This window comes from Diadema setosum, chromosome 16 (assembly GCF_964275005.1).
Source record: "Diadema setosum chromosome 16, eeDiaSeto1, whole genome shotgun sequence".
Taxonomy (NCBI): domain Eukaryota; kingdom Metazoa; phylum Echinodermata; class Echinoidea; order Diadematoida; family Diadematidae; genus Diadema; species Diadema setosum.
Window position 1 is genome coordinate 22804713 of NC_092700.1, and position 27900 is coordinate 22832612.

General features: G+C 39.3%; 1 protein-coding gene across 2 annotated transcripts; it reads left to right on the forward strand.

The window, feature by feature from the left end:
* Positions 1–3435: 3435 nt before the first annotated feature.
* On the forward strand, positions 3436–27586 carry LOC140239917 (translocating chain-associated membrane protein 1-like). Of its 2 annotated transcripts, none has more exons than XM_072319733.1 (11): positions 3436–3629; positions 7324–7405; positions 9464–9579; positions 14080–14196; positions 15472–15561; positions 16946–16999; positions 18974–19044; positions 20071–20181; positions 25165–25308; positions 25862–26022; positions 27131–27586. In XM_072319733.1, exons 1-11 carry the CDS (start codon positions 3501–3503, stop codon positions 27247–27249), a joined length of 1194 nt encoding a protein of 397 aa, XP_072175834.1. In that variant the 5' UTR covers positions 3436–3500; the 3' UTR covers positions 27250–27586. The 2 variants fall into 2 exon arrangements, with proteins under 2 accessions (XP_072175834.1, XP_072175835.1); XM_072319734.1 differs by having other exon boundaries at positions 7324–7390.
* Positions 27587–27900: the final 314 nt, after the last annotated feature.

The window sequence follows — 27900 nt, forward strand, 5'->3', positions numbered from 1 at the left end:
TGTAAAAACACAAAACTCTGTTAGACATCTAACACAATACTGAGATCTAACATTAGGCCTAAATCTACATTCTTCTGTTAGACCTACTCAACTTTTTATACTGTTATAGAATCCAGTTTCTTTTAGATCTAACAGGTTAGATCTATTTGACCGTTTATAATATCTACTAGATCTAGGGTTTCTAGTTAGCATAAAGTTGAGTAGGCTCCTAGGCCCTTAACAGAAGCCAGATCTAACGTTCGTACTAGATCTAAATGTGTCAACGTTAGATCTAACGGGTTAGTAGAATCTAGACCAGCTAGACCTAGTTCGGCATTCAGGATCATATCGCATATTATTAGTCAAATTGGCATTTGAATTTTAGACCAACCAAGATTAACAAGAAGGGATTTCCATACACACCACCATACACGCCTGATTTTTTTTGTTGTTTTTTTGTTTTTTTGTTTAACAGTTAACGTTTAATAGGCAGACCTTTTTTTTAGCAAAGATCTCATGTAGGATCTAACCTTAGAAATTCTAACGTTAGACCTTGTCAATCTAGGTAATTAATACTGACTTGTCCACCTGACAACATTTTAAATTGATAGGACAAAGATAGATGGTCTATATTACCAATAAATACACCCGTCAAATATGACCACTTGCAAGTAAAGGCAGTTCCCTCGTCTCATCAATGCTCATGAATTGATTGCCAGTTCCACGCACTAGTACATAGTAGTAGGGACCTAATAGCTGCGTGCAGTGCCGGTGTCCCGTTGGCCTGGTACCGTACCCGAGCGAGCCCTCGTCGAAATCCCGCCTCAATGTGCATACACATCGTCTGCTATGCTGAGCGTCTGGGCTGGGCGATTCGACTGAAGCGACTGAAAAAGCGTTCATTCAAGTCTCATCCAAAATATCACGACACAATGCCTCAGCATGTACTTAATAACATTTACCATACTCCGTCATGGTCAGGTAATGTTCTTCTTGAGTTTTCATAAAATGAACAAAGGTTGTATCGCTGCTCGATCGCTAACCTAACAACGCACGTGTAGAACGAGGCGGGCAGTAGATTCTCTCTCAGCCGGCGGCGCCTTGATTGGATCAAGGACAGGTGGACGTAAGCGTATAATAATGTCGCAAGGTGGCGCTATAGCATCTTGAGCTGAGCAGCTAGCAGTGAGGCAGCTGCAGTTGAGCTGCCAAGATAAATGAACACAATGATCGCATCCTGTCTAGATCCCACAAGTCACGCACCCAATATTATAATGGTAGTAAAATTTTTGGTTTATGGCAATTACCCCCTGAACATAAATGGCCGGCGGAAGGGGAGGGGGGTTTGCCGTGGGGGCTCGGGCCCCCACTTTTTGTGCACCATACAAAGAAAATAATACCTAGGTGTCATCACTTTGCCCCCCCCCCCACACTTTTTTTTTTTTTTTAACCCGGAAGTACGTTTAGTGGCACTAAAGAGAAAAAGATAGAGATCTTTAAAGGTAAGTGCGGTAAGGTTATGTTTTTCCGGTTTCCGGTCCCTGAATGGAGCAGGAGAGATGAGCTGAGGACCTTTTTTTTTTTTTTCTGCTTGTTAGCTCATGAACCCGGAAGTGGGCCCCCACTTTTGAAAACGCTCCGCCGGCCCTGGAACAATACCCCAGACCTTTCCCCTTCACCTTCCCCTAACCCTAATCCTAACTGTAAACCTAAACCAGCCCTAATCTTTACTCTCACATTATCACTAACCAGCATTTAGCCGGGGCCCCGGGTACCGTACACATTGTCCCTTTTTTGTCTCATATCAATTTCCATAATAAGTGTTATTAGGTGAAGGCGCCCCAGGTTGTAATTATAATTATGATGGTAAATATCAATAGGTTGTTTTATGATAATCAATATCACTAGTAGGCCTAATGGATGTTATATTCATTTACACGTCCCTTCCTTTTTACTGTTCAGTAAGTTAGTTTTTGACCGTGGCTAATATCAGTATCATCACAATTAACGCCATACAGCTATACACAGATTCACATGCACGAGAAAATAAATAAATAAAAAAAAAAAAAAAAAACTCACTGCCTGAAATAAAAGATACAATGTTCACACAAATTAATGATATCCTTTTCCCTGAGAGTTTTAAAACCATTTACTTACTGATACATGACTGTACATACTCACCGGCGGCGCTGCCCAGATTCAAGTGAATAATATTATCCGTGAGGCACCGAGGCCTGTCATCCCGGAGACACGAAAAAAAAAAAAAAAAAAAAATGGGGGGGGGGGGCACAAACCGAAAAAGTCTTTACATACGTCTAGGATATTAAGATTTCATTCCGGTAACTTATTACAATTTGATACGACGTTAGGGAAAGAACTTGAGAAAAGAAGTTTACAGCTCCTTACTATATGTCAAGTTGCGTGTGTCTCCCGCGAGCCCTGTTGCCTGAAAGTTAAAGGGATGACACAGTTTCGGTTGAGATGGGGCTTCAGGTTTCCAACGCTTTTTGATGATGACCTTTTGAGATGATAAGATGATACCTCTTATATGGAAGATGAAAGAGCATTTCTAATGATGAAAATTGGTTTTGAAATGGCTGATCCAAAAACAAAGTGATCCAAATGAAAGGTGGGACCCACCTTCTTTACGATCGCTTTGTTTTACTTTGGTTTTGGATATCACAGCCATTTTATATCAAAACGGATTTTCATCAATGAACTTTTCCTCTGTTATTCTCTATTCATATTCAATAGTGGTTTACATTATTTTGCAAAAAGTTAAAGGCTTAATCCTCAGATCACCTCATCCAATACTATACCATCCCTTTTTAAGATCAAACATAAGTCAGAAAATCTAACATGATTTAGAAAATCTAACATTAAAGTCTTTGAATACTCCATTCTGATTGGCTGATAATACTGGACTTATCCAATATGTTTCTGACTTTATGCATCCTTCTATGTAAACGGGGCCAGCCAAGGGCCAGCCAAGGGCCAAGATACTAGTACTCAGTACCTGAGGACGGAAATTAGGATAACGTGGCTTGGGCCATGGGGAATCGGGAGCGCGCGGAGCTGAAGCTGTGGGATTAGACGGAGGTGTGTGTCACAGTTCAGGCGTGCGTGCGTACATAGGATAACTCGTATGGGTATGTACATGTACATGGAGAGAGCCGTGCTAGTTATCATCGGTAGAAAGTCGACGTGTGATAACGAACTGCCCATGCACGTACAGTACTGCCTCCTGTGCTGCGCTCGCTGCATGCATGCACCGTTTACCGTCCGCTGATCGAGAAAAGTCCCCGATCGTCTAGCGTACACCTGACTCAACAAGCAGGTCCGTCCACGTCGAAAACCCAATTCTCAGCGTGCACATCACAGCAAGTTGTAGTGTGCCGTGTGTATTACTAGTATATCGCGTGTAACAAACGTACGGAGTATCACCACTGCGTTCACGTCTGTGATAATCTGCAACTGGGTTACGTGGCTGCTTTTACTGAGCTCATACCGTCAGGAAAATCATGGCAATTCGTCGACGACCAGGCAGCACCAAGAATCCTCCTATCTTCAGCCATGAATTCATCATCCAAAACCATGCCGACATCGTTTCGTGTGTCGCAATGGTCATTCTCGTTGGCCTTATGTTTCAGGTAAAGTCTGTGATGTGTGGCGAGGTGGCTTCACCATACCACCACAGTTTATACTGCAGTACAACACCAGCAACAGGCATGATAGTGTTACACATTGCACGTTTGTACTGAGTCCTGTGTCTGTGACTGTGCGTTGTGTTCGCCCAATTTTGTTTTTGCAGCAGCTGTCTCTTGAAAACTTTCATGTGCTATAATATAAGGATGAATTTAATTCCCTGTTCCTCAGCTGACGTTATCTATCTTGTGGCATGAATCAGTTCTACAGAACATTTTGTCAGGACACAGAATGACAGATGTGCAGACAGAGTTTGACTCTAACGTTAGGACCCCAGCCAGGAGGTAAAATTAGATTTTAAAATTTACTTGTCCTCCTGGCCTGGTGAACCAGAGAGTCAAGAGACAGAGTGGTACTGGTGTGTGTCTACATTGTAGTTACCCTGTTCCAGTTGCTCTGCGCTCTGGTTGTTTATGCAGCAATAAACACGATAAACAGATAAATGTCAATTTTATGATTGATAATAATATGTTTGACAGTGCCAGAGTAGACTAGGGAAATTCCAGGGGTTAAGGGACCACAAATAGTTTTGACCTCTCTCGACTGATGTTTTGGGTTAATTAATGAGGGTACTGGATGCCTAGGGGTGGAATGGGGGAGGGGGGAGGGGGTCTTGTCTCGGCATTTGCTCAAATGTAGGGTCTACATTGCAAATTGTTCAATAATTGTGCTGTATTCCAATGTATCCAGTTGAATATTATGTAGATTCTAGACATGATACCCATAGCAGACAGTACTGATGTGTGTAAATTGCTCAATCGTATGTTTTATTACAATAAATGAGGGGTATGGTGAGGAACAGGCCAGGATACAAACAGGTAGGCCAACAGTTTGTATGCAGGGCTCGACACTAACGGTGGCCCGGTGGCCCGGGGCCACCAAAATGAAAGTCGGGCCACATAATTTCAGAAAAGGGCAAATTTGGTGGCCCACCTGGGGCCACCAAAATTATTTGAAAAGTGTGTCAATAAATTCTTAACTCTTTGCGCCGGAAATGCATAAATGCATGCAGTGAGTGTGCGACTTATTAAAAAAAAATGGACTTTTATCAATGTTTTTTTTTTTTTTCGGGCCACCAATTATTTCTCTCGGGCCACCAAAAATTTGAAATTGATGATTTGAATAAAGTTAGTGTCGAGCCCTGGTATGTCAAAAACAATTTACAAAACATCTGTAGGTTCTATACTGTCGGGATCAGAATTTTGTGTTCATGATTTAGTTTATACACTGATACATTTTGTATATTGACCTTGAAAACATTTCCTTTTTTTCAATTCTACAGAAACAGAATATTCAAATTCAGCTGAGTGAGAAATAGAAATCCAAGTACATGTTCAATCTCATTCATGTTTTGTTTTGTTTTTCCACACATATTACAATGTGCAACTTGTCCAGCACTTTATATGGCACATGGATTTCCCAAAAACTTAAAGAATGTACAAATTTTGAATGAATTGTCAGGTTTTTCTCGAACTTCACTTTATACATTGACGTACTGTACATACCACTGACTTTTTTTTTTCTGTTATGTTTGAATACACAATATGATTTGCTGTGCTGGAGGACAATCTGAACTCAAGTTTGCTTTCTGCAAGCTTAGTGGTAATGGGTCTTTGTGCTAAGTCTATACATAGATTTTAGAATCTCGTAGGAAATGGGTTATCATGTAGGCTGAGGCTAAGTGCACTTTTGTCTCCCAAGGGGAGATCTGATTTTACAATGTACAGTTTTGTACATGTAAATGCTTGTCATTTGTTGTAGAATTTAGAAACTGGAATTTCCATACGTAAAGTGGGTTACAAAACCATGACCAGAAAGTATACATTGTGGCATGTACTTGTAGAACATCATAGCAAGCATCTACAGCTGTAAATGTTGTGAGTGGGGCCAAATAACAACCCTTTGCACAACTGTGTGTACAGTTGTATTGGTGTACTACTGTATCATGCAGAATGCTGCATGTTGTAGTGTGGATCAATACTGTAGACATATTGGCCGAATTCTCAGAGTTTTAGTTATGATCAACGGGCTACAAGATCAATCACGAGTACACAGGTACTCTACAGGTGTATGATATTCCCAAGACTTGATATTTCCCCTGCTTTTGTAGTTTTTGTGCAAATTACTTGAAAAAGTAAATTCCATCACGTTGCGCATAGAGGACACTTTTCCTGTTTTACTGGTAATTTATGGAAAAGTCTGAGGTCAAATATATTAGACATGTACTTTCTGAAAACTGCAGATTCTCAGCTTTCATATGATATATAACATGAAATACAAGTGTCAATATGAAAATTTAGTCCAAGTGAACACTATTTTTGGATCAGATCCACCTCTCATTTAATTAGCATATTTTATTTCAAGAGGTTTAGGCAGGAGGAAGGCGGAGGGGGGGGGGGGGCAACTGTGAAATTAATCCCAAAACGAACTAAAGGAAACCTCAAATTTATCATGATAAATGCTTTACGGTATCAGTCTCTTTGTCCATGCAGCATGCTCTAGCAGCATACTCTAGACACTATCAAAAGACTTGGATTGCCTTCCATGATCTGAGAGAGGTTTCAAGTTTCAATGTACTCTAGCAGTACATTGTATGGTCATAAAGTTCTATAAATACACATGTATCGGGAGATCTGGCTCTGCAGCACTCATTGTTGTTGTTGTTGTTGTTGTTGTGCTCTCCATTGTTTTGAATGCTCCTTTACCGCGTCCAGACATGATGGCGTGAGTTGATTGTGGTTTAGCTGATGAGAGATCCAAAAGCCGAATGATCTCTTCTGCTTTGAGTAGTCTTTGTTCAAGCCAGAGAAGAGCTGCTTGGAATGGAAATAACAATGTAGACTTTTAATTGTCATATAAAAACAAAACAAAAGAGAATACATGAACACCGACACAAACAAAAGCAATATTAGAAAATGTATCTTGAATGATTATTGCCTCAGTTGTGGACCCATAAATCTGCCTATCTAGACTTTTACACATCCCAACGTTAACAAATTAGAATTTGCTATAAAAATTCACTAATTTGATAGACTATACTCAAAAGTACCACAGTATGTCATAGCCATTCATTGCCATGGAAATTTGTTCTAAACAGCCTTGCTTGGCCTGAGCACTTGTGTTGCTAATCATGATTTCAGCTGGTTCCAACATTGTAAGGTATAACATAAGACTGTGATGTTATAAAGTTTGATACATTATGCCTGATAGAGAGCATTATGTCATCAAATATATTTCAAAAGAAGATTTCACAACATGGTAACACCCACACACAGTTTCTAGCCATAATTTGATATACACATGTACCTCAACCGTGGCACACATGGTTGAGCCAAGTGAGTACTTTTCAAATGTCACATGCTTCTTTTAACTACAGGGTGTACGTGTGAAATCCAAACTGTTTACATCATAGCTTTCTTCTGATGTATGAAGGTACAATTTGTATTACCTTCAATGTGTTTCATCATAGTATCCATACATGGTTTGGCTGAACAACAATGGAGTACTTGCACTTGCTGCCATCTCTGCAAAAAGGTTTTGAGCTGTGCGTCAAATACAGACCTATGTAGTGCATTGTGCAAGAAGAAAAGTTTGGCAAAACTGAGCATGTGCTGACTGTTTGTTTGTTTTCTCATACAGGTGACGACTCCACTGGCTTCAATGTTTGTCATGATGCAATACAACATAACAAGCAACAGTACAGAAGGTGAGGAAACCAAAGGTAGGAAAAAAAAAAAAGAAGCTTGAAGCTGGTGACCTTAAAGATAATAAAAAGTTTTGGTACCTCTAAAGTGTCCTTGAATTTCCTTGTCTTAGTTTGTGTTTCAGGTTAAAGTACCTTTCATATAACTAACACTGTGAGACTTACTCGCCCCAAAGTGCTCTCATGTCTTAGTAATCATGCAATTAACTGCGATCAGCAGCCCCATATGCATAGCGTCCAGCAGTCCCATACGCATAGCGTGATCGGGCTTTGCATTGTAGCATTCAGGATCATGACAGATTTAGTATCGCAGGGTAAATGTCAACTTAAAATCCCATAAATTCTTCAATTTGAAGACTTACCAATTAACTTGAAGTATTGAAAACAGGCTTCGGGCAACGTTTGGTTCTGCCTATAGTCCCTTTCTGTTCGAATTGATGAGTGAATGTGACTCGGTCGACAGGACCTTAGGAGAGCTACATACAGTACACTGAATACTACAGCCAGTGCATGCGAACACATCACATGCACACAAATTTCAAATCCATGAACGGATACGATGTTTGTGTGCGCATGCGCTGGCCATGGTATCCAGTGTATGTAGCTCTCCCAAGGTCCTCTCGACCGAGTCACATTCAGTCATCAATTCGAACAGAAAGGGACTATTGGCAGAACCAAACGTTGTTCGAAGCCTGTTTTCAATACTTCAACTTAATTGGTAAGTCTTCAAATCAAAGAAATTTTTAGATTTTTAAGTTGACATTTACCCGCGATACTAATTCTGTCATGATCCTGAATGCTACAATGCAAAGCCCCATTACGCTATGCGTATGGGGCTGCTGGTCGCAGTTAGCTATGCGTACAATGGGCTGCACGCTGCTGGTCGCAGTCAGTGGTTTCGTACAATATTTATCGACGCTGTACAGCGTCGGCTGTGGTACGAAACCATTATTGCATGATTACTAAGACATGAGAGCACTTTGGGGCGAGTAATTCTCACAGACAACGTACTTTAACCTGAAACACAAACCAAGACAAGGAAATTCAGGGAAGCTTTTGAGGTACCAAAACTTTTTATTATCTTTAAAGGGGAATTCCAAACCGGGTTGATGATTAGTCTGAAAAGATAGGGTACAATTGCAGAAGGACAATAGTGCTGAAGTTGTGAAGTTTTGCATATATGTGACCCGCTTCAACAAAAGGATCCTAAAGTCGTTGACGGGTGAGCCCAGAAAATCGAGTTTGAAGTCAGATCACCAAATCTGTCAAAACGTCGGATTTCTGTTTTACATAATTTTGTAGTCTAATGTATCTTCTATCATCTGCCAAAATTTCGAAACTAAATGATCAAAGGAAAGGCCTGAAATAGCATTTTTCTGGGCCATGCTTGGCTCGCCCGTCAGCGACTTTAGGATCCTTTTGTTGTAGCGGGTCACATATGTTCACAGTTCTTGAACATTTTATATATATATGATTATTTCCTACATGTAATTTTCATTTGATTTTGATCAGATTTTACCATTGTTATGAAATTTTATTCTGTCTTTTTCAGACCAACTTTTAACTGGACTAAAATGCTCCATTAAAATTGCAAACCAGGAATGCATAACTATTGGTTCACTAAAATGATAGAGAATTGGCATAATTTCTGTTCTAGGCAACAGCCTGTAGGTTGAAAGAGGTGTCATTTATGCTTTATAACAGCCTGAAAATGCAGAAATGTCCATTTTGTTTTCAGGGCATCAACAGCTCTTTCACCAACACCAAAGAGGTATAGATCTAGTTTTGTTGATTTTGATTATAGCCATACAAATAAAATGATTACTTTCTGACCTGAATTTTTACTTCATAGTGAAATTTCTTTTTTTTTTCTGTTAAACAAAGCATTTTGGGTGCATGAAACTTTCACGAATTTCTTGAGGAACCAGGATTTGCAATTTAATTGAAATGCATGGGAAAGTTCTTGTGTACACAAGGCATTCAATGCCAGTGGCAGTTTGCGAAAAATTTCATGCCGCCAATGTTTTTGGTTTTACAGTAGTATGAATGGGGTATTTGTCTCTTTCCCCACTACAGAGAGCGGGGAAGAGGAGACACGCTACATGTACGGAGCCAGGGACTCGTTCTGCATCATCTTCTACTTCCTCATCAGCATTGTCCTCCACGCCGTGGTTCAGGAGTACATCCTTGATGTAAGGCACTCCTGTTCAGTTCCTGTTTAACCCTAACTAGGCCGGGTGGGGGGGGGGGGGGGGAGGGGGGCGTTTCGCACGACGTTTTGCGCGATGTATCGCTATCGCGAGAAGCTATCGTTTCATGACTTTTTTCTTTCGAGTCTCCCGCATCTTTTGACACCAAATTTGCGATGCCCGGGTGCGCGGTTCCGAAGTTGCGCATAAATATGCACGTGCATGTCAGACCAAAAATTGCTCAAAAACGTGAATTTGTGTACAATTTCAATGCAAACTGTGTTACAGAGCAAATTTCATAAATTTTCGTCGCGATCGCGCGGTCGACGGCTGAGATCCGGAGGGGGGCCTGGAGGCCCCCCCCCCCCCCCCTCCCCCCCCCCCCCCCCCCCCCCCCCCCCCCCCCCCCCCCCCCCGCTCTATCATCTACCTGAATAGCCCAGCCTAGTTAGGGTTAACTCGTTTTTGACCCGTTCCATGCTGAATTCTTAAATGCCCACAGACTTAATATGCAGGCCACCAGGTTTCCCGTATGGAATGGGTTATGTAAATAGCAAATTGTCAGTGTACCATGCCAATATCAGTGACACGACATTTGCTTCTGCGACAATTGCTCAAGTCTTGTACTCTTCGAGGACTTTTGGTTAGGGTCAGGTTTATGATAGGATTTTAGGGTTTAATTTCATGTGAAGATTAGGGTTAGGGTTATGTTTGTGGGTAGAATTTATGTTTGGCTTTAGTGTGCAGATACAATGTATACCATGGGAGCGATTGTCGCAGGAGCAAATGTCATAGATCCACCAATGTTATTTTAAGGTCATTGTCCCCAGAGGTTGATATAAAAACCAAGAGCTGCATGTTCAATGAAAGGAGAATCAATCTCAAATACATTGTATGTACTGTGTAATATACACTGTGTATGTAGATTGAGTGAATGCAGCAATATTACATTATAGTAGAACATGTCAAAAAAGTTTGAGGATAACTGGACAGTTTGTTCAAAAGTTTAAAATGTTTAAAAGTCTCGGTGCCACTTTCACTGGATTAGAAAGCTGCAAGATTTTCTGAGGTCACTGTGGGACAATTAAAGAAAATGAAAAGATAATTCTCCAAGATGTTACTTAAGTTTCATTTTTACTTTTATATTAGAATGCTGTCTATTGCATTATATTTTAGAAGAGGGGAAAGATGTAGTGTACATACATGTATTGTTGTTTATAGTGTCATCTATCAACATTCACATTGTTGTAATATTGCGTCATTCGCCATGTTTTCTATGATGCTTTATAATAGCAGCTTTTTGTTGCCATGAAGTTTGCAGATGTACATGTAATTACTAGCAATTACCTCCACCTTTGTGGTGAAGAGTACAGTTGTATAATATCTATAAATTAAGTTATTTGTTATCCACAAGCATCCCACTTAATAGCAATGTCTATTTGAAGCATTTTATAAAAGAATACCTTGTGCAACATCTCACCTCAGGTAAGCTCCCTTAAAGGCATTAGTTACCATTTGCAGATGAAACAAAAACCCAGCTTTAGTGCTTGAGAATAGTTCTAAAAGGTGAATTAGGGATAGAAACAACCAATGTAAAGATGTTACTCAATATAAACAATGTTAATTAAGTATATAAAATGTGAACAGTAGCTCTAATAAAATTATTTCTTGACTAAACTGTCTTCAGTTATGGTTTACTCAGAAAAATAGTGATACACCCGTATCTCCTTTTGCTAGGCTTTATTGGGAAATTTTTGTATGGTAGGATGTTTTGCGATACAACTAACCTACACATACAGTATCTGTATGCATTAACCCAAACATTTTTTTAAATCACTGCTCTGAATGGTAGACTGTACCTTTAAACAACAAACTCCTGAGCAATATTTTCAAACTTTTAATGTATTTTGCTGTCTCATTGGCTTTGATGTACCATTACAATGCTCAAGTGACGTTTGTACGTGACAAGTCACATCGTGTAGTTTGATATCATACATACACTACAGGTACAATGTACATTGCACAGTGCACATGTACAACTGTACTTCCTTGAAGAATCAAATTATACACCATCACCGACAGAATTTTGAGAATGCACACAGAAAGTGTAAGTGGGCGGCATGTGGTACATTAATCAGCAAAGAGTTGCTGCAATCGATAGGATGAAATTGCCTGTGGATGGTCTCGGACTCCGGAGACTTTGTGTTTATTGTATAAACTGTTCCGCCTCCACCGCGTGGTATGGATATTGTTGTGTCTTCCTCCGCAGATTTCTCAACTGTTATTGGTAATGGTTTGAAACACAAGGCTGTGGATTTTTTTATGTGGACCTGAGCTGGGTGATACGTAAAAAATGCAGTCTGTAAACATTAATGCAGTTTGCCTACCGGCTTTTGTTATTGTACACTGTAGACCAAGAAGAGGCTGTTAATTGGATGTACTTTGATAGGCCTGCAGCTTTCTGTGGCAGTAAAAGTGGAAACCAAGTAGGTCGTCCCATATTAAAGGGACTTCTCTGATTGTAGCATACTAATATGGATTGGCCTTGAGGGGGATACAACATTTATTGCCCGAACTAGAATTGTATTGCCCTAGTCAAAGACGAGGGCAATACAATTCTAGTGAGGGCAATAAATGTCGTATCCCCCGAAAGGACAGTCCATATTATAATTATTACCCATTTTCAGGCATTTTAGGCATCTTCGAGCAGTTAAATTACAATGTAAACTTCCTGATTTACTGTAACAAAATCCACTCTGCGTCAGATCGAACCCTACACCACTGCGCTCAACTACACCCACATGCTTGCACACAACCCCATGCACAATCAGGTACGCCGCCAGCTCACACAGTCGCAGCGACCGTCCTCGTATTTACATGCTAACGTATGGGAATTTGCCCTTCATCGCGAATCCTCTCCGTGAGCGATGCGTGTGTCGCAGATTTGTGAATGCACACATTGTTTTGTGCACGGTGTGTGTAATCGACACACAGCTACGCTCTTGAATGTCTTCTCTTTGTGGTCGACCGGAATGTTTACATGTAAAGTGAATTGCGAGACCTGGATATGCACTAATATCACCCGCTGACCTCCACGACCCTGCAAAATAACCAACTGCAATTTCCTCGCAAAACTACCTCGTATGGGTGATAATATGTGGTATCGCTTTCCCATCCATGTAGTGCAGTTATTTACGGGAAAACATTTCCTGAAACTTTCTTTTCCTGGCAATATGGAGTGCAGAAATGCTTCCCAGTATGTTAGCTATTGAACATGGTACACATGTACACTGTACATTTCAATTCTTTAAGTTTGTGCAAATGCACATACCAAAAAATGACTTTTGTGTTTGCTATTGTGAGAGATGTAGAATAAATCACGGGAAATGTCGCATTTTAGAATTGCCATGCACTGATGTCTTTATAGGAAGTGTGATCCTTAATATACTGCTTATTTCATCACATCCATTTTTTTGTGTGTTAATTTCATAACATTATTTTTTTTTTTTTGCAACAGCATTCCATTTGAGATTGCAATGTTATGTGAAAAGAACAACTGATTTTCTCTGCAGTAAAGACACAATATTCATGACCAAAGACTTTTAAAGGTACATGTACTATTTAACATTGGGTGCAGTGATTAAAAAAAATGTTCAAGTTATCACATAGACTGTTGACGGTTTATTCCAGAACCAATTTTACTATATTGTTCACATTTTGTGTATAAGAAACTGCTAACATTGATTGTACTGATTGTCATTTTTACATTGATTGTCTATCAATGTATGCACTATCCTTAACTCACATTTTAGCACTATTTTGAAGCACTAAAGCTGGGTTTTTGTCTCATCTGCAAATGGTAAATGATGCCTGTAAGGATTTTTAAAGGGTGTGTACAGTTCTGGTCGAGGTGAGGATTTAGCTTTTAACGTTTTGCGAGATATTCAGAAACCACTCTATGAGATGTCAAAGAGCATGCAGTTCTAAGGGGTATCAAAAAGTTTATTCGATGAAAATCGGTTTTGAAATGGCTGAGATATCAAAAAACAAGGTGAAACAAAGAGATCCTAATAAAGTTGTGGCATGTTGCCTTTTATTATTAGCACTTTTTTGGATATCTCAGCCATTTGAAAACCAATTTTCATCAAATAAATGTTGAATACTTCTTAAAATTACATGCTCTTTCATATTTCACAAGAGGCTTTTCATTATCTCACTTAGGAATGTTCAAGACATGAATCCCCACCTCAACCAGTACTGTACAGTCCCTTTGATAGCGAGACATGTCAGTGTTCAATTTCCAATTGAACAATATTCTGTAGGATATTTAATTTGATCTCACATCAGATTTTTGTCTTCTACGGCTTTAAAAGTACAGAAAACAGCTTTTTCTCTTTCAAAATATGAGCATAACAAGTAGCCTGACATTGCTAGAGTACAAACTGAATCAATGTTTCATCCTTCTTCTTTTCATAAGTGCTGTGCTTTCTCCTGACTCTGCAGAAACTGAATCGCAAGCTGCACCTCTCCAAGGTCAAGCACTCAAAGTTCAACGAGTCGGGTCAGCTGGTGACCTTTTACCTCTTCTCCATCCTGTGGGGCAGTGACATCATGATGAAGGTCAGTTAGGTGTGTGTGTGTGTGTGTGCGTGTGTGCGTTTTGATGTTGTCATAATGAAATTTGTATTATTTTGTAATTGACTAATTTGTATGTTATTGTTTATATAAAAACGAAAGAAAGATAAAAGATTGACAAAAAAGTGTGTGTGTTTGTGTGTATTATGAAGTTTAACATGTGATTGCATGAGATAAGAATTTGTAAGGTGGGTGGGGCAATGGGAGGGTAGATGTGGAGGGGAGGGGGAGGTTTTCTCTATTGCAGTACATGTATGTTTCATTCAGTGTTTTGCTGTGATGTGTTGGATATTCATCAATTCTTCTGAATTATTCAGTTGATTTTTGTATAGTATTATTTAAATGGACATGAAATGTCTGATTTATTATCTGTTGTGAACATTGAAATTAAAAAGAAAAATGTTTATATTTATAAAATTGCTTTAAGTCAGTTGGATGAAATAAACGACAATTCATTAGAAAAAGAGATATATTGCGTAGCAGTGCGGGATGGCTTGTTGTGTTTTTTTCTGCCGATGTGAGTCATCTTGGAATAACAATCAAAATTCATTCTAATGGTACATGTAGCCCTCGGCATGGTTTGGGAAACAAAGATAGCAATGGAGGACTTATCAATTGTTCATTGTTTATTTAGCTTGTGTATGAGCATGATATGACTACCCATGTGAAATAATTTCCTGTGAATTCAAGTCTTTTTCATTTAATACATTGTAGATGTTTTAAGTATATTTCATTGGCTGTATTTTGAAAATGTTTGATAATGGTTTAATAACCCACTCATGTACCTGCCTGGACAAAGAAAACTCACTTCTGGCAAGTGGGCTTAACGGGCGCTTGACCCTACAAAGGATAGGGCCCTAGGTAATCAGAAACTTTTGAAAGGATCAGGCACTCTCAATTGTCAAGTCTAAAGATTTTGAGCAGATGTGTGCTGTGTTTGCTCGTCAACCACTGCCCATCTCACATACATTGCAAAGAAACCTAGATTTACATTTATGAGACATGGCTGCAGTAATTGCAAGCTCACACCCCAACCGTGATGGCGAGACGATAGCGATAATAGTGTAATAGCCAGGGACAAATCTGGTATCAATCTGTGCGCGAGACCCTTTGGGAATAGAGAGCCAGTCAGTGAGTCCTGTTAGAGGAAAACTATGCATTTGGGGTCAGAGGTCACAGAGACAGACAGACAGACGCACACACACACACACACACACACACACACACACTCCAAGTCTGTCTTGCCGTTATTCTTTGCAGGAGGGTTTCACGCAGAACCTGTCTCATCTGTGGGAAGGCTACCCTCACACGCTTCTCTCCTTCCGATCAAAATTCTACTTCATAATTCAGGTAAGGGACACAAACAAGAAAAACCAACCACCTTCTAACATGCCATTTTTAGGTTGTTGATTTATACTGTCGCGGCACTCTCTCTCTCTCCTTTTGCTCCAGCGTAGACATGTAGATGGTAGCATAAAGTTGTTTTATTTCATAGTTTTTTTGTATGCTGCTGATTTAATGACCACTATTTATAGCGGCATGAGCAATTCATCAAAGTTGTAAAGAGTTGTAAATTTCCCTGGAGATCTCTATCATGTAGTTGCGTTTCGCTATTTTTTTTTTTTTTAATATTTCAGTTTTTTTTTTTACACTTGTTTTTCCAGTGATTCATTACTGCTCCTCTCAAAAGACACATCATCTCGAGGAGAGAATATTGTAACGACAGTTTGTGATAAGGTTACCCATTGTTTTTCTCCTTTCTTCTGGACCAAGGGGAAGTTTACTTGAGGATACTCTTCTGGGGGTGAATGTTCTCTAGTTGTATCATTCTTTAAAGTTTGTTTGTCCCTTTTGCAGCCCATAAAATAAGATGCCTTTCATCATTAACTTGTTTATTGTAGAGGTAGGCTATTCATACCTTTCTGCAAAATAATAAAAATTGGAAACTTCTTGATGATGATGGGGAATTTAATGCATGTACTACATATTTCTAGTGAATTTATTCAGACCCCGAAAAACAGTAATGTTCCAAATGCTATTTTGGGTACAAAAAGGGAGCATATTCTCAAATGACATGGGGCAAGTTTTTCATTTCTTGTTTAAGAACTCTGTAGTGTATTGCATGAAATTTCATTTACAATGTTGGGAGACATTATTCTTCCACTATGCAAAATTATGTGATGTTCGCTAAAGCGATGTACAAACTTTAGTGCAACAAAGAGAGAGAGAGAGAGAGAGAGAGAGAGAGAGAGAGAGAAAGAGATGTGCTTGAAAGGATGTACATTTATGTGTGTGTTAAAACTGCCCTGTGGGCAACCAGGATTGCAAGATTTTGTTTTGTTATATTTTCCTGCTTTCTTCATTTATACTCTTTGCTGAGCTACAAGCTTATGCATGCTGGCAGATCATTTTTTCCTTTTTTTTTTAAGGTACACATGCTTGTAGAAACAGAGTCATTTCTTCTTCTTTTTTTGTGACAAGGGCAAGAAGCAGACATTTCTCAGATATGTACTTCAGTTTCATTCAAAAGTTAAACAGTATGTTGATTGATGGACATTTATTATGACAAAAAAAGATTTGGATGTTGTGTTTTGAACACTGCCCTTTTGACACCATTTTGCTTTCATTATTCTTTTTTTTTTCAGTTGATAAAATGATGAATTTGTGGGCAACAGAGGGTCTGCAGTGATGTTTGATAAATTACCATCCCAATATCTCTCTTCCTCTTCACTAGATTGCCTACTGGATCCACGCTTTTCCCGAATTATATTTTCAGAAAGTTAAAAAGGTGAGTTCTTTCATGATTGTGTATTATATCCCTTGACTTGGCTCACTGATTGCAATAAACACCTATTGTTTTGACAGTCAACAGCAAGATGAGAGCAACACATCCGTGAAGGTTTTATTGCAGACGTTGGTCAGTCATTTTATATGTGATTTGCACTTTCACTTGACTCTGTGAACTGAGGAAATCATGCAGTTTGCTGTTCAAAATGCACCATGGAAATGCTTTGGCTTTGTCCTGTATAGTGCCCATTTGATGTGTCTTATACCCCATTTATTGTGTTCAGAATATGTCATGAAGACCTACTTGTATGTTTGGTCTTTCATTTGAAGAAATAAACTTTTTAATTTCTGTCTCCAAGAGGATGTTAAAGGAAAGTGACATCTCTGACATACATGTACAGTAGACAGAGTCCCTTGAGCATTGCATGCGTCCGTGCTGCTCAACCTTTTTCAACTCAAGGCCAGCTTTGGCTTCTACAAAGTTTTTTTTTTTTAGTTTTTTTTTTTTTTTTTAGGCCCGGTTAGATCAGACATAAATCTCTTTTGATTTCGTATTTGGCGGACATCGCTGCCCACCTGTTCGAGCTTTGCAGCCCATCGGTTGAGAAGCGCTGGTATGATTATGCCGTATGTATTTAGCGAGCCTTATTAGTCTTTGTGAGTCGGGACTTGCTGACAATTTTGCGACTGGTTAGATTCATGTCCATGGAGTACGCAGTATGATCACTCGACTTGTGGTAAATGTACTGCATGCCAGTATACGTTTGTGCGCATATCACTTTCATGTCAGAATCAAAGTAGATGTTTGTGGGGTTTTTTTTCTTCTTCTTCGCGATTAGCACTCGACTTTTGAAAATGATAATAATAAAAAAAAAAATTGTGTAAACAGTAATGTTTGATCTGTTTAATTCCACAAGAGAATACTTTTCACAGAAAGTTTTTTTTTCTCTGTCTCTCTCTGTTCAATATTGAGCCTGTGTGCTTGTATACATTTGGTCAATTCCACCGAAAGGTTGCATTTTATGAAAATCAAACTATTGAGTATAGATGATTAATGAAGCTTAATTAGATGATCTGGTATTGTTTACTCAAAGCAGCCTTTCACAATGGATATTTTGATACCTCATTTGTGAACATCGGTGAACGTGGAGAGGAGTTATGTCCGAAAAACCTTCATTTTTCATGAAAATTGCCAATTTTTGCAGAATTTATGTATCATTTCTGATACACTATTATGACCGTAATACAGCTTGTGTAATTCTCAGATGGCTTATTTTCTGAATGTTCTTTGGTCATAGATTGGTTTTATGATGTTCTAGAACTTGTTCCGGCATCAGTAAATATTATTCTTTCAATCTCAAAATGTGTTAGTTGATAGCGTCCCATAAGTCACGTTTTTGTGTCCCATCAGTCACACTGGTTTTCCCTATCCTGCTACTGTACCAATGAGTAGATATTCATACCACTTGGCTCAGGGTAAGCACCAACCCTTTGCTACATTCAGGAAAGAAAATATCTTTCCAGAGACTCTGTGTGTAAGAATATTTCAGAACTTACTTTCCCATGTGAAAAACGGTGGTCCTCAGATGTCCCATAAGTCACGACAGCAATTTTTCGTTGCTTTATGTAATGCAATGATACTTTTCAAACTAAGCATGGTGTTTTCATAAACTGTGATATGATAGATCTAACCATGAACTGAGAAAAATGCATTTGATGCAACCATTTTCTCAAAATACTGGTTTGAAATTGCCGAAAATTGTCACTTTGTCTCATAAGTCACAATGGAATTGACCATTTAAGGATATACACCGTAATACTGTAGTTATTATCTTTATGATGTGAGCATTTACAGAGGGCTCTAAGTAACATTTGATGTGTGTTTGCAGCACTCCTGTAACAAGACCAATTTCTACAGTTAAGTCTGATATTAGTTGTTTTTATCAAATAATATGTCTGTTTTTCTCACTTTCAGGATGAAATGGGTGCAAGGATCCAATATTCTGCTTTCTACTTGTTCTTTGTGGTTGCGGCTTACCTTCTAAAGTGAGTTCTTTACTTCACCAGCTTTTTATGCCTCAGCCACGAAGTGGTGCCGGAGGCATTATTCCTGTATGTATTCACAAGTTTGCTGTCATTTGGCAGTTTAAACAAGAAAACACAGAGGCACTTTTTGACAGTGTTTCTTGTCTTATTCTAAGTTTACATTATGTTCTCAGTGGCTATGGAAGTCAAGTTTGCCCAAAATGTAGTGTGCTGTTGGTAGGTGGGGAAAGGGTGTGTACAGTTCTGGTCGAGGTGAGGATTTAGCTTTTAACTTTTTGCAAGATATTCGGAAACTACTCTATGAGATGTCAAAGAGCATGCAATTCTAAGGGGTATCAATAGTTTATTTGATGAAAATCTGTTTTGATGTGGCCGAGATATCCCAAAACAAGTTGAAACAAAGATATCCAAAAACAAGTTGAAACAAAGAGATCCTAGTAAAGTTGTGGCCAGTAGTTTTTTATTATTATCACTTTTTTGGATATCTCAGCCATTTGAAAACCAATTTTCATCAAATAAACGTTGAATCCTTCTTAGAATTGCATGCACTTTCTTATTTCATAAGAGGTTTCTCATTATCTCACTGAGGAATGTAAAAAACATGAATCCCCACCTCAACCAGTACTGTACAGCCCCTTTAATCTCACTTCTTCTTTTTTTCCCCTCTGCATTCTATTAAATGTTATTCATTCCAAATGAGCTCCAGTGAACATGTAGCTATCAGAAGCCATTCACACAGCATCAGGTCAGGCTAGATTTACTCTTGTTGTGCTATGACATTTTGGTACAGCCTACTATATACAGTACATGTAGGTTTCTCACTAGTGCTGTGACTGCCATGGCAAATTTTGGGCAGTGTATACAGTGCTATGAGGTTTTCTGTGCTAATCAGCACTTAAAACCACACAAAGGGTTTAAAAACTATTCTCAGAAGTGTCTACATAAATTACTGCTCTGGAAAGTGTTTGGGAGAAATGCTCATCAACTATTAATAGAGCTTTCCATCTGTCTTGTGTTTTCTTTCAGTTTGACTCGTCTTGGTCTAATGTGCATTGTGCTGCACTATATTGCTGAACTCACCTTCCATGTGGCACGACTTTTGTACTTTAGCGAAAAAACAGAATTGTCAGCGCCATGGTGAGTACATTCTATGTGGTGTTGTTTTTTTCCTTTCCATGTGATGTTGTTTTTTCCTTTCCATTTCCTTCCAAATTGCACATTCATTTTATTTTTTAGATGCAGAGCTACAGCTTCGGCCACACCCTTTGATGTGTCTAGAATGCAATGCTATATCCATGTTCAAATTGACCACAAAGAATAGAGTAACGTCATAGGAGCGAATCAATAAATGTTTTATTAAAAATACTAATGAGAAAGATTATATAGAATTGTGGAGTCTCCCCTTTTTTCCTCAAGCAGTAAGATTATTTTCATCCACATGCGATACAATGCAGATGAGGTAAATGTTGCCACCTAGCAGTGCTCTCATGGTTTGGGAGTAAATATCATTTAATCCATGCCTACAATCCCGCATTTTGCCCGAGTCGACTGACCTTTGTAGCGTAAAGGTGAGGAGAAAATGCCATGAGCACTCAGGATGGCGAGAATGAGAAGAAAAATCAGACAATACTCTTTCCCTTTGGGGATTTTTTTTTTTTTTTTTTTTTACATTGAGCAGATGTTTGGCTTTTGGTGCGAATGAGGCTGTGCCTAAATGTCATCTTCAGAAACAAGTTTTGGAGGACAGGATAACTTCAGATGCTGTGAATGACACCAAATGTCAGTGTGTGGGAAGTTGCGAGCAGTTTTGACAGAAGATGTCGGCTCGAGAGATATCAAAACTTGCCATTGTGTGGCTTTTCGCGCACCGGTCACAGCCTGTTTTAGGTCACCTCTATAATTGTGTGCAGATCAAACTCTCTGTGGCTATTTCTCTTGTGAAAATTGGGTGCAGTAGCTCGTGGGAGGATTTTGCTTTCTTCTGCAAACTTAACCTGTCTGCATCTAGGTTTTTTTTTTTTTTCTCCCGAAATCATCCATCTACTGGAGAAAGATTAAATGAAACTGGTCAAATTCATTAACCCTAACTTACCTGGGCTACACGAGCTTGAATTCCTGGGGGGGCATTATGGCCCCCCCCCCCCCCCTTCAGATCTTGGCCGCAAAATTTTGCATGAACATAAAGCCAGATGTAATCTACAAGACCGTTAAGTTAAATTTTCAAAAAATTTGCATTTTCTTTTTTAAATCAATTAATTATGCAAATATATGTGACCGGCGACAACGGTTTCAGGCAAAAGTCGGGAATTTTGAAAATTCATTTTTTCACTGAATCACATTGCCCATTTCCTAAGCTTTGCATTGATATAAAACACTTGTATTCTTCGGCACCATAAGTGGGCATAGAAAGAGAAATAAAATGCATTTTTTAAGTTGTTAGCCTGACAAAATTGCGAGAAAACAGGCTTTGAAGATTCACCTCTTTCTCAAAGACAATGTCCGAGCGGCGATGCGAGGGGAGAATCACCCATCCGTACGATGGTGCCAATCGATGTTAAGCTCCGCCTCTAGCAACCACATCGCCTTCTGATTGGCTCACTGAGAGAGTCAAATTTCCCGGGCACCTTCCTCGGAGCTCAGCGTATGGAGCCGAAAAACAATGCGTTTCGCTTCGCTTTCGGTTTGTTTACAGGACATCTTTCAACATGGCGAATACGATAATTGCATGTACAGCTGTATGGTGTACATGTACATATTGGTGCATGCATTACGCAATGGCATCCACACGCCATGACCGTGTGCATGTAACAGGAGCGGTGGCGAATCCACACTTTTACAAATTGCGTTTTCATTGTGGTTGATTTGTCTATATCATTGGCGACCCTTTTGAAGGCAGAAAATTGCTAGTGCTGGCAAGGGTCACGCTTCCTGTTTGTTTTGCTTTTACAAGACATGCATATGTTGCTTTGTTCGGTGGTGCTAATCAAATTAAAAGAAAGAAAGAAACAAACACGACTCGTTAGTTTGGTGTGACCTTGACGTGTAGTATTTGAATATAATTAGTCACATGTGACCGCTCCTTTCCTCTCATCTACCTTCCATTGAGTCAGTCTGCTGTCACAATTTTTACTACATGTACAAGTAGACAAATTTGAGAATATCTAGTTTTCTTTTCACACGGTTATGTCATGCTACATGATTTTTGTTTCACTTTCGTTGTCGAACATTGCAATAGAATAGTTTGGATAGAAAGCCAAACGAAGAGCACGCACTACAGAGCGAGCATATATAAACCACTATAGCAAGAACAATGGAGCATGTAATCGTGCACGCGTGGACAAAGCATTCCCCAAACGCTGCAACTGGTGTCTCCGAAAGCCGAATTATGTGAATGTATGCGACGCACCAACCAATCGCATGCGAGACCCTTCGCCATAGCAACGCTGGGGATATTGGCGCGGCGTTCGAAAGAAGCTTGAAACTGACGAGTGCGATCCAACATAGGGTGCTTAAAATTCCATTTTCGATAGGAAAAACTTAGTCTTATGCTATGAAATTTAGTGTAGATGTAGAAAACATATCAAAGATTCGATTTCTGCAAAAAACCTAAATCGACAAAAATAATGGTCAAAATCTTTGTACCCCGCCTAGGAGGGAATTTGCTCTTGCGACTTTTGCCTGAAACCGTTGTCGCGGGTCACATATGCAAAAAACCTCATTTTCGTCTGTAATTGGCTTATAAAAGCTTATGGAATGCTGATTTTTGGTGTAAATATTCCTAGTGACATTCCGAACATTTGTGCGTAAAGAAAAATTTCAGTATCAAAATTAACTTCTTATGTTTTTTATTGTTTTATCAATTCTTTATGTATTTCTTTGTTTTTTCGAACTTTTGTTTTTGTTGTTTTTTCAGCAGAATTTGTCACACACATTTTTTGAAACATGATTATACTAATATAAATTGATTTCAGCCATTAAAATTAAAAATATGAATCTTTATATGAATTAATTGAAAAAACACAATTTGTATTGACTGTACACAAAATCACGTTTTTTAGCAATTTTGGGGTTAACGAAAGTTTTTTGAAGGGGCGTGGCTTCGGAACGGTATGCCCGGGTGCTACAAATTTGGTCTCAAAAGTCGCGCAAGACTTAAAAGTAAAAAGTCAGCGAACGGCGCGGTCAAAAAATTTTGTGCGCCGGAATGGTCGCGGAATTCATGGGGGGGGGGAGCCATAATGTGACGTTAAGTGAATTTTTCAGACTTTTAACATTACGTTTTTGAAAAACGTAACGTTCATTAGCCAAAAGTTCATTAGCTAAATATTCATATTTTCTTCTTTCATATGAGACCTAATGCGTCAAATATGAATAACGCAGGCTTGAGAAAAATTTGCATGAAAATGTGCTTCATTTCTACCGATTCTGCGGATAGTCGAAAAACAAGCATTCAGCTCTCCCGACTTAGCATTAGACAATGGGCTCATCTGCACCATTGAATTCACACAAAACAACCGCAGTGCTACAGTGAATGTTGTTCGGGGGGGGGGGGGGGGGGGGGAGGTATTTACAGAGAATGCTGTATGAGACGGAAAGCCCTTTGTTGTCATTTATTTAGAATAAGCTATGAGACATAACCAAATTCATTGAAGACTAATATCGTGAGTATGCTCAGGCTGCACGCAGTCCAGTGGCTATGGGAAACAACATTACTACAATGATACACATTTTAATGATTTTGTATCTCAAACTTAATTCACTCTTTTCATTCCTCTCTACAGTTCCCTCTCGCGTGGTTAGTCCTTCATCACTGACATAGTTTTGAAGTTTTTGAAGGGGGGTGAAGTAGAAAGAGAGGGTACAACACTTTATTTATCACTGAACTTGCGCTTCTTACATTTCAAAGGTGCAAGTGCAGGGCAGAAAGTCGTCTTTTTTTCGGGGAGGAGGGGGTGGGCTCGGAAGGTTTTTTCGGTCCGTTTCTCCCACCCCACCTTCTCAAACATTCCGCTGATGAACACCCTGTGCTCTGTAGTTAGCTGCATGGTCAGGCAAGCTCATGATTATGTGCTAATGTAAGACCCTATTTACAACCGAACCATCAGTAACAATCTCTTTTACCCCCTCCCTTCATGTTTGTGTAAATTCATTGAAGCAGGAAAGCCATTGTAATTTGCCAAGTTGGGCATGTCGGGAAAGCTACTTATTTACTATCTATCCATCTGGGTAAAATGGAAACATATTTTCAAATTCAGTTTTCTCGAGCAGGCGTTGATCATTTTTGACGCATGGGATATCATATGAAAGGAAAAAGAATGGATATTAAGGCTATGATTTTATTTTTTGCAAAAGATTGCTGAAAAGGTCTGAAAAACTCATTCAAAGTCGACATTTGCTCGTGCAAATGAAAATTTAGTAGCACTACTGTCTATTGTTCTATCTCGGTCATGCACAAATTTTGAACAATGAGTTGTGCATCAAATGAAAGAAGAGAAGTGTATCTTTCAATCCATGTACAACTTATAAAGCAAATATGTAATTATGATTGCAAAGAATTGCAATGAAACTCGGTTTTGTTTTTTCTGGGACACGCTGTATAACGTCTCGCCAAATTTTATCATGTGAAGGGTTGAGTCCTGAAAGGGTTGCTATAAATGTCATGAAAATTACACCATTGATCTCATAGAGTTTCTGCTCCAAAAACAGAAACAGTTTATTACAAGACAAAGAATAAAGATAACAAAGCAATTACAACTTTTATTCCCCACCTAACATGGTGGGGATCACTCCTTCGACAGTTTATTACGAGCAAAGAATTCAGATAGCAATGAAATTGAAGCTTTCATTTCCCTCCTAACTTTGTGGGGACCTCTCCTTTGACAGTTTGTTGCAAGACAAAGAATTAAAGATAAGAAGATAATAAAATTGAAGCTTTTCTCTTCCACCTAACTTCGACAGTTTATTTCAAGACGAGTGGAATAAAGACAACAGTGAAACTATACACTGTAGCTTTCTCTTCCCACCTAACTTAGTGGAGACATCCCTTTTTTAAATTTGAACCATTCGTGCCTGACATGACACATCTCTCTTCCTCCTCCTCCTCCTCTTCTGCCGTTTCAGTTTTACGTTGTGGGCCATTCTCTTCCTGTTGGTTCGCCTGTCAATCATCTCACTCACAACGCTCACCGTCTGGTTCGGCCTCGGTAGGATAGAAAGCCAGGGTTTCGACTTTGCCAGTGGAAATTTTAACTCCCCCATTTCAAGGTACGCTCGCGACTCGAAACTGCAGGGACCGAATATGTCCATTTGCTTGTCCACAGTCCATTCAAGGTCTTCTTCAATATTTTGTGACATTGCCTTTGAAGCAAATAGGTGTACATGCTACATGCAAGGATTTATTTTTTTTTCAGTTCTACCAAAGGTAATTTTTTTTTTTTTTCTGATGGCTGATTGCCAATGTATTGATTATGATTGTACTCCATCTAACTTGACACAAAAACAAATTATTATAAACTGCAGAAGTCTTTTGAACACTTAAATTTTCAGAAAACCTGGATTTAAGAGGAAAGCACAGATTTTTATAAATTTTCTAAGCACACATCTGAAAATTGGTTATTTGAATTCTTTGAGCTATTATTTTTGATGCAAACCTTCTCTTTTTTAGGCTGGCAATATGATATGTGATTTCTACAGTGAATGCATTTTTGACTAGCACTCAAAGAGTTAATCCAACCTTGCAGTGGGACTGGATTTGTGATTTTTTCGTGACAGTCTGCCATTTACTCTCTCTCTCTCTGTCTTTCTTCTCTCGGGGTAGACTCTCCATTCTGGCAGCAGTGTGCCTTTTCCAGGCCTGGCTCATCTTCAACTTCCTCATGTTCCAGCTGCGCCGTCGCCGCGAGTCCCAGCTGGCCTCGGCGAAGCCCCAGCGCAAGATGGTGCCCGTCAAAAGCAAGGACAAGAAGAAGAAGGAAGAGAGTAAGAACGAGTCCCATATTAACATTTTTACAGATGTACCCCTTTAAAACGAACTGTCATGGATACAAGATTTCGATTGGACAAGAGGATTTTACGAGTATACTCTGTAATCATATCCCATGGTTGTTGCTTTTCACAATATTTCCTTACAACAACAAACTTCTTGTGGTCCCAACTATCCAATTATAACAGTGTTTACCTGTGGTTGCCATATTTTTATTTTTATTATTTTATTTAAGTGGGGATGTGTAGTTAATACATAGCTGCAACTAAATTTGTGCCTCCAAGAGCAGTCATTGTTCAGAGGATATCATACTAGTATGTTTCGATAGTGTTAAGTGCAACAAAAAAAAAGTAGTCATTTGGAGCACTTTGGGTGATGCCTGATACATGTATATATCAATTGCTGTTTCTAAATTTTAGAGGCTTGGTATGGCATTTCACTTTCGAGTCGTGCCTAGCCTCGAAGCGCTGCATGGGCCACTTTCTCCCAGGCATAATAACCCTCACTCAGCTAATGTTTAACTAACCCTGAATATATTTCAGAACAAGCTGCCCTAAAGGTGTTGTAGATGTTGCGAATTTATGTTGGTGTTTCTTTTTTATTAAATAAAATGAAACTAAATGGGGAGGATTAATACATGAATACAGGAAATATGCTGACAAAGAAGGTCTGGTAATTAAAAGAATAGAACAAAGCTGTAGTATAAGTGAGCAAAGTATAATGATAGCTTTTTGCCATGAATGAAGAAGTAGACTTGCTTTCTACATCATAGGCATGCAGATACAATCTTAGATCATTAATTAGTCCCTGATGATGTATGCATGGTAACCTGTATTTTGTTCTCGTTATCATCTTTGCATTTGTAATGTTATGACATGCAGTCAGATTGAGAATTATTTTTTGTACAATAGTGCATATGGAAAGATGGGCAGATGTAAATGAAAGCATAACTTTGTTCAGTTCACACCAATGCTGCCATTGATTATAAGATCAAGCAGTTTGGCATAGGGCTACAATTGCTCAACATTCAAACATTATTTGATGTGGGTCATCTTACATGGACTGTGTTTCTTCCTTTTTTCACTCGCAACCTTACATCTGCAGCAAGAGCAATCGAGGGTGGCGACCAGGCCGACGCCGTATCCGCTTCCCAGGCGACATCCGACTCGCCGCACTCGGAGAACGGCAGCGTCCGGGCCAGGGCGAAGGCCAAGAAGAAGTGATGCGGTCCGCCGTCCTCGACGGCCCGGTTGCCAAGGAACATCGGCCTCCACCTCATTTCTCGTGCGTCTTGTTTACGGGGGCTCTCCCCCGCTGTTTCCAGTCTCTGCGTTTTTCCCCTCGGAGGCTGCGTCTTTTCTTCTACCGCTAAATATCCTTCCATCACAAGACTTCATCTCACGTTTGTGTGCCATGTCGGCCATTCACTTTGCATTATTTAGGAGGTTAAATATAAGTGTAGGCATTTTTTTTTTCTGTCATATGCTTTCCACTCACTCCTGGACAACTAGTCCATGTGCTGTCAATATAGTTTTGAAAAAAGTTCTGGGGGATGGGTGTGCTTTTGATAAACGGTTGTCAGATGCAATCTGAATTATCAGAATAATTTTCCAACTAAGGAAATTCTGCATGCGACTTGCTTCCTTTTGCCAGATCGAGGTCAACACAGACAAAGATTTTTTTTTTTTTTTTCTGTACATAAAAAATTTTGTAGGAATCTGAATAGGACTATGGTCCAAAATTTGTGGCGATTTTGTTGGAGTCCTTCATATAACGAAAACAGCTGCCTTGGTTTATGCAATAGTAAACCCAGATAATGCATACGTAGATGATGAGGATCTGTTTCTCTGTACAGTGAAAACAGCGGAAGCCTT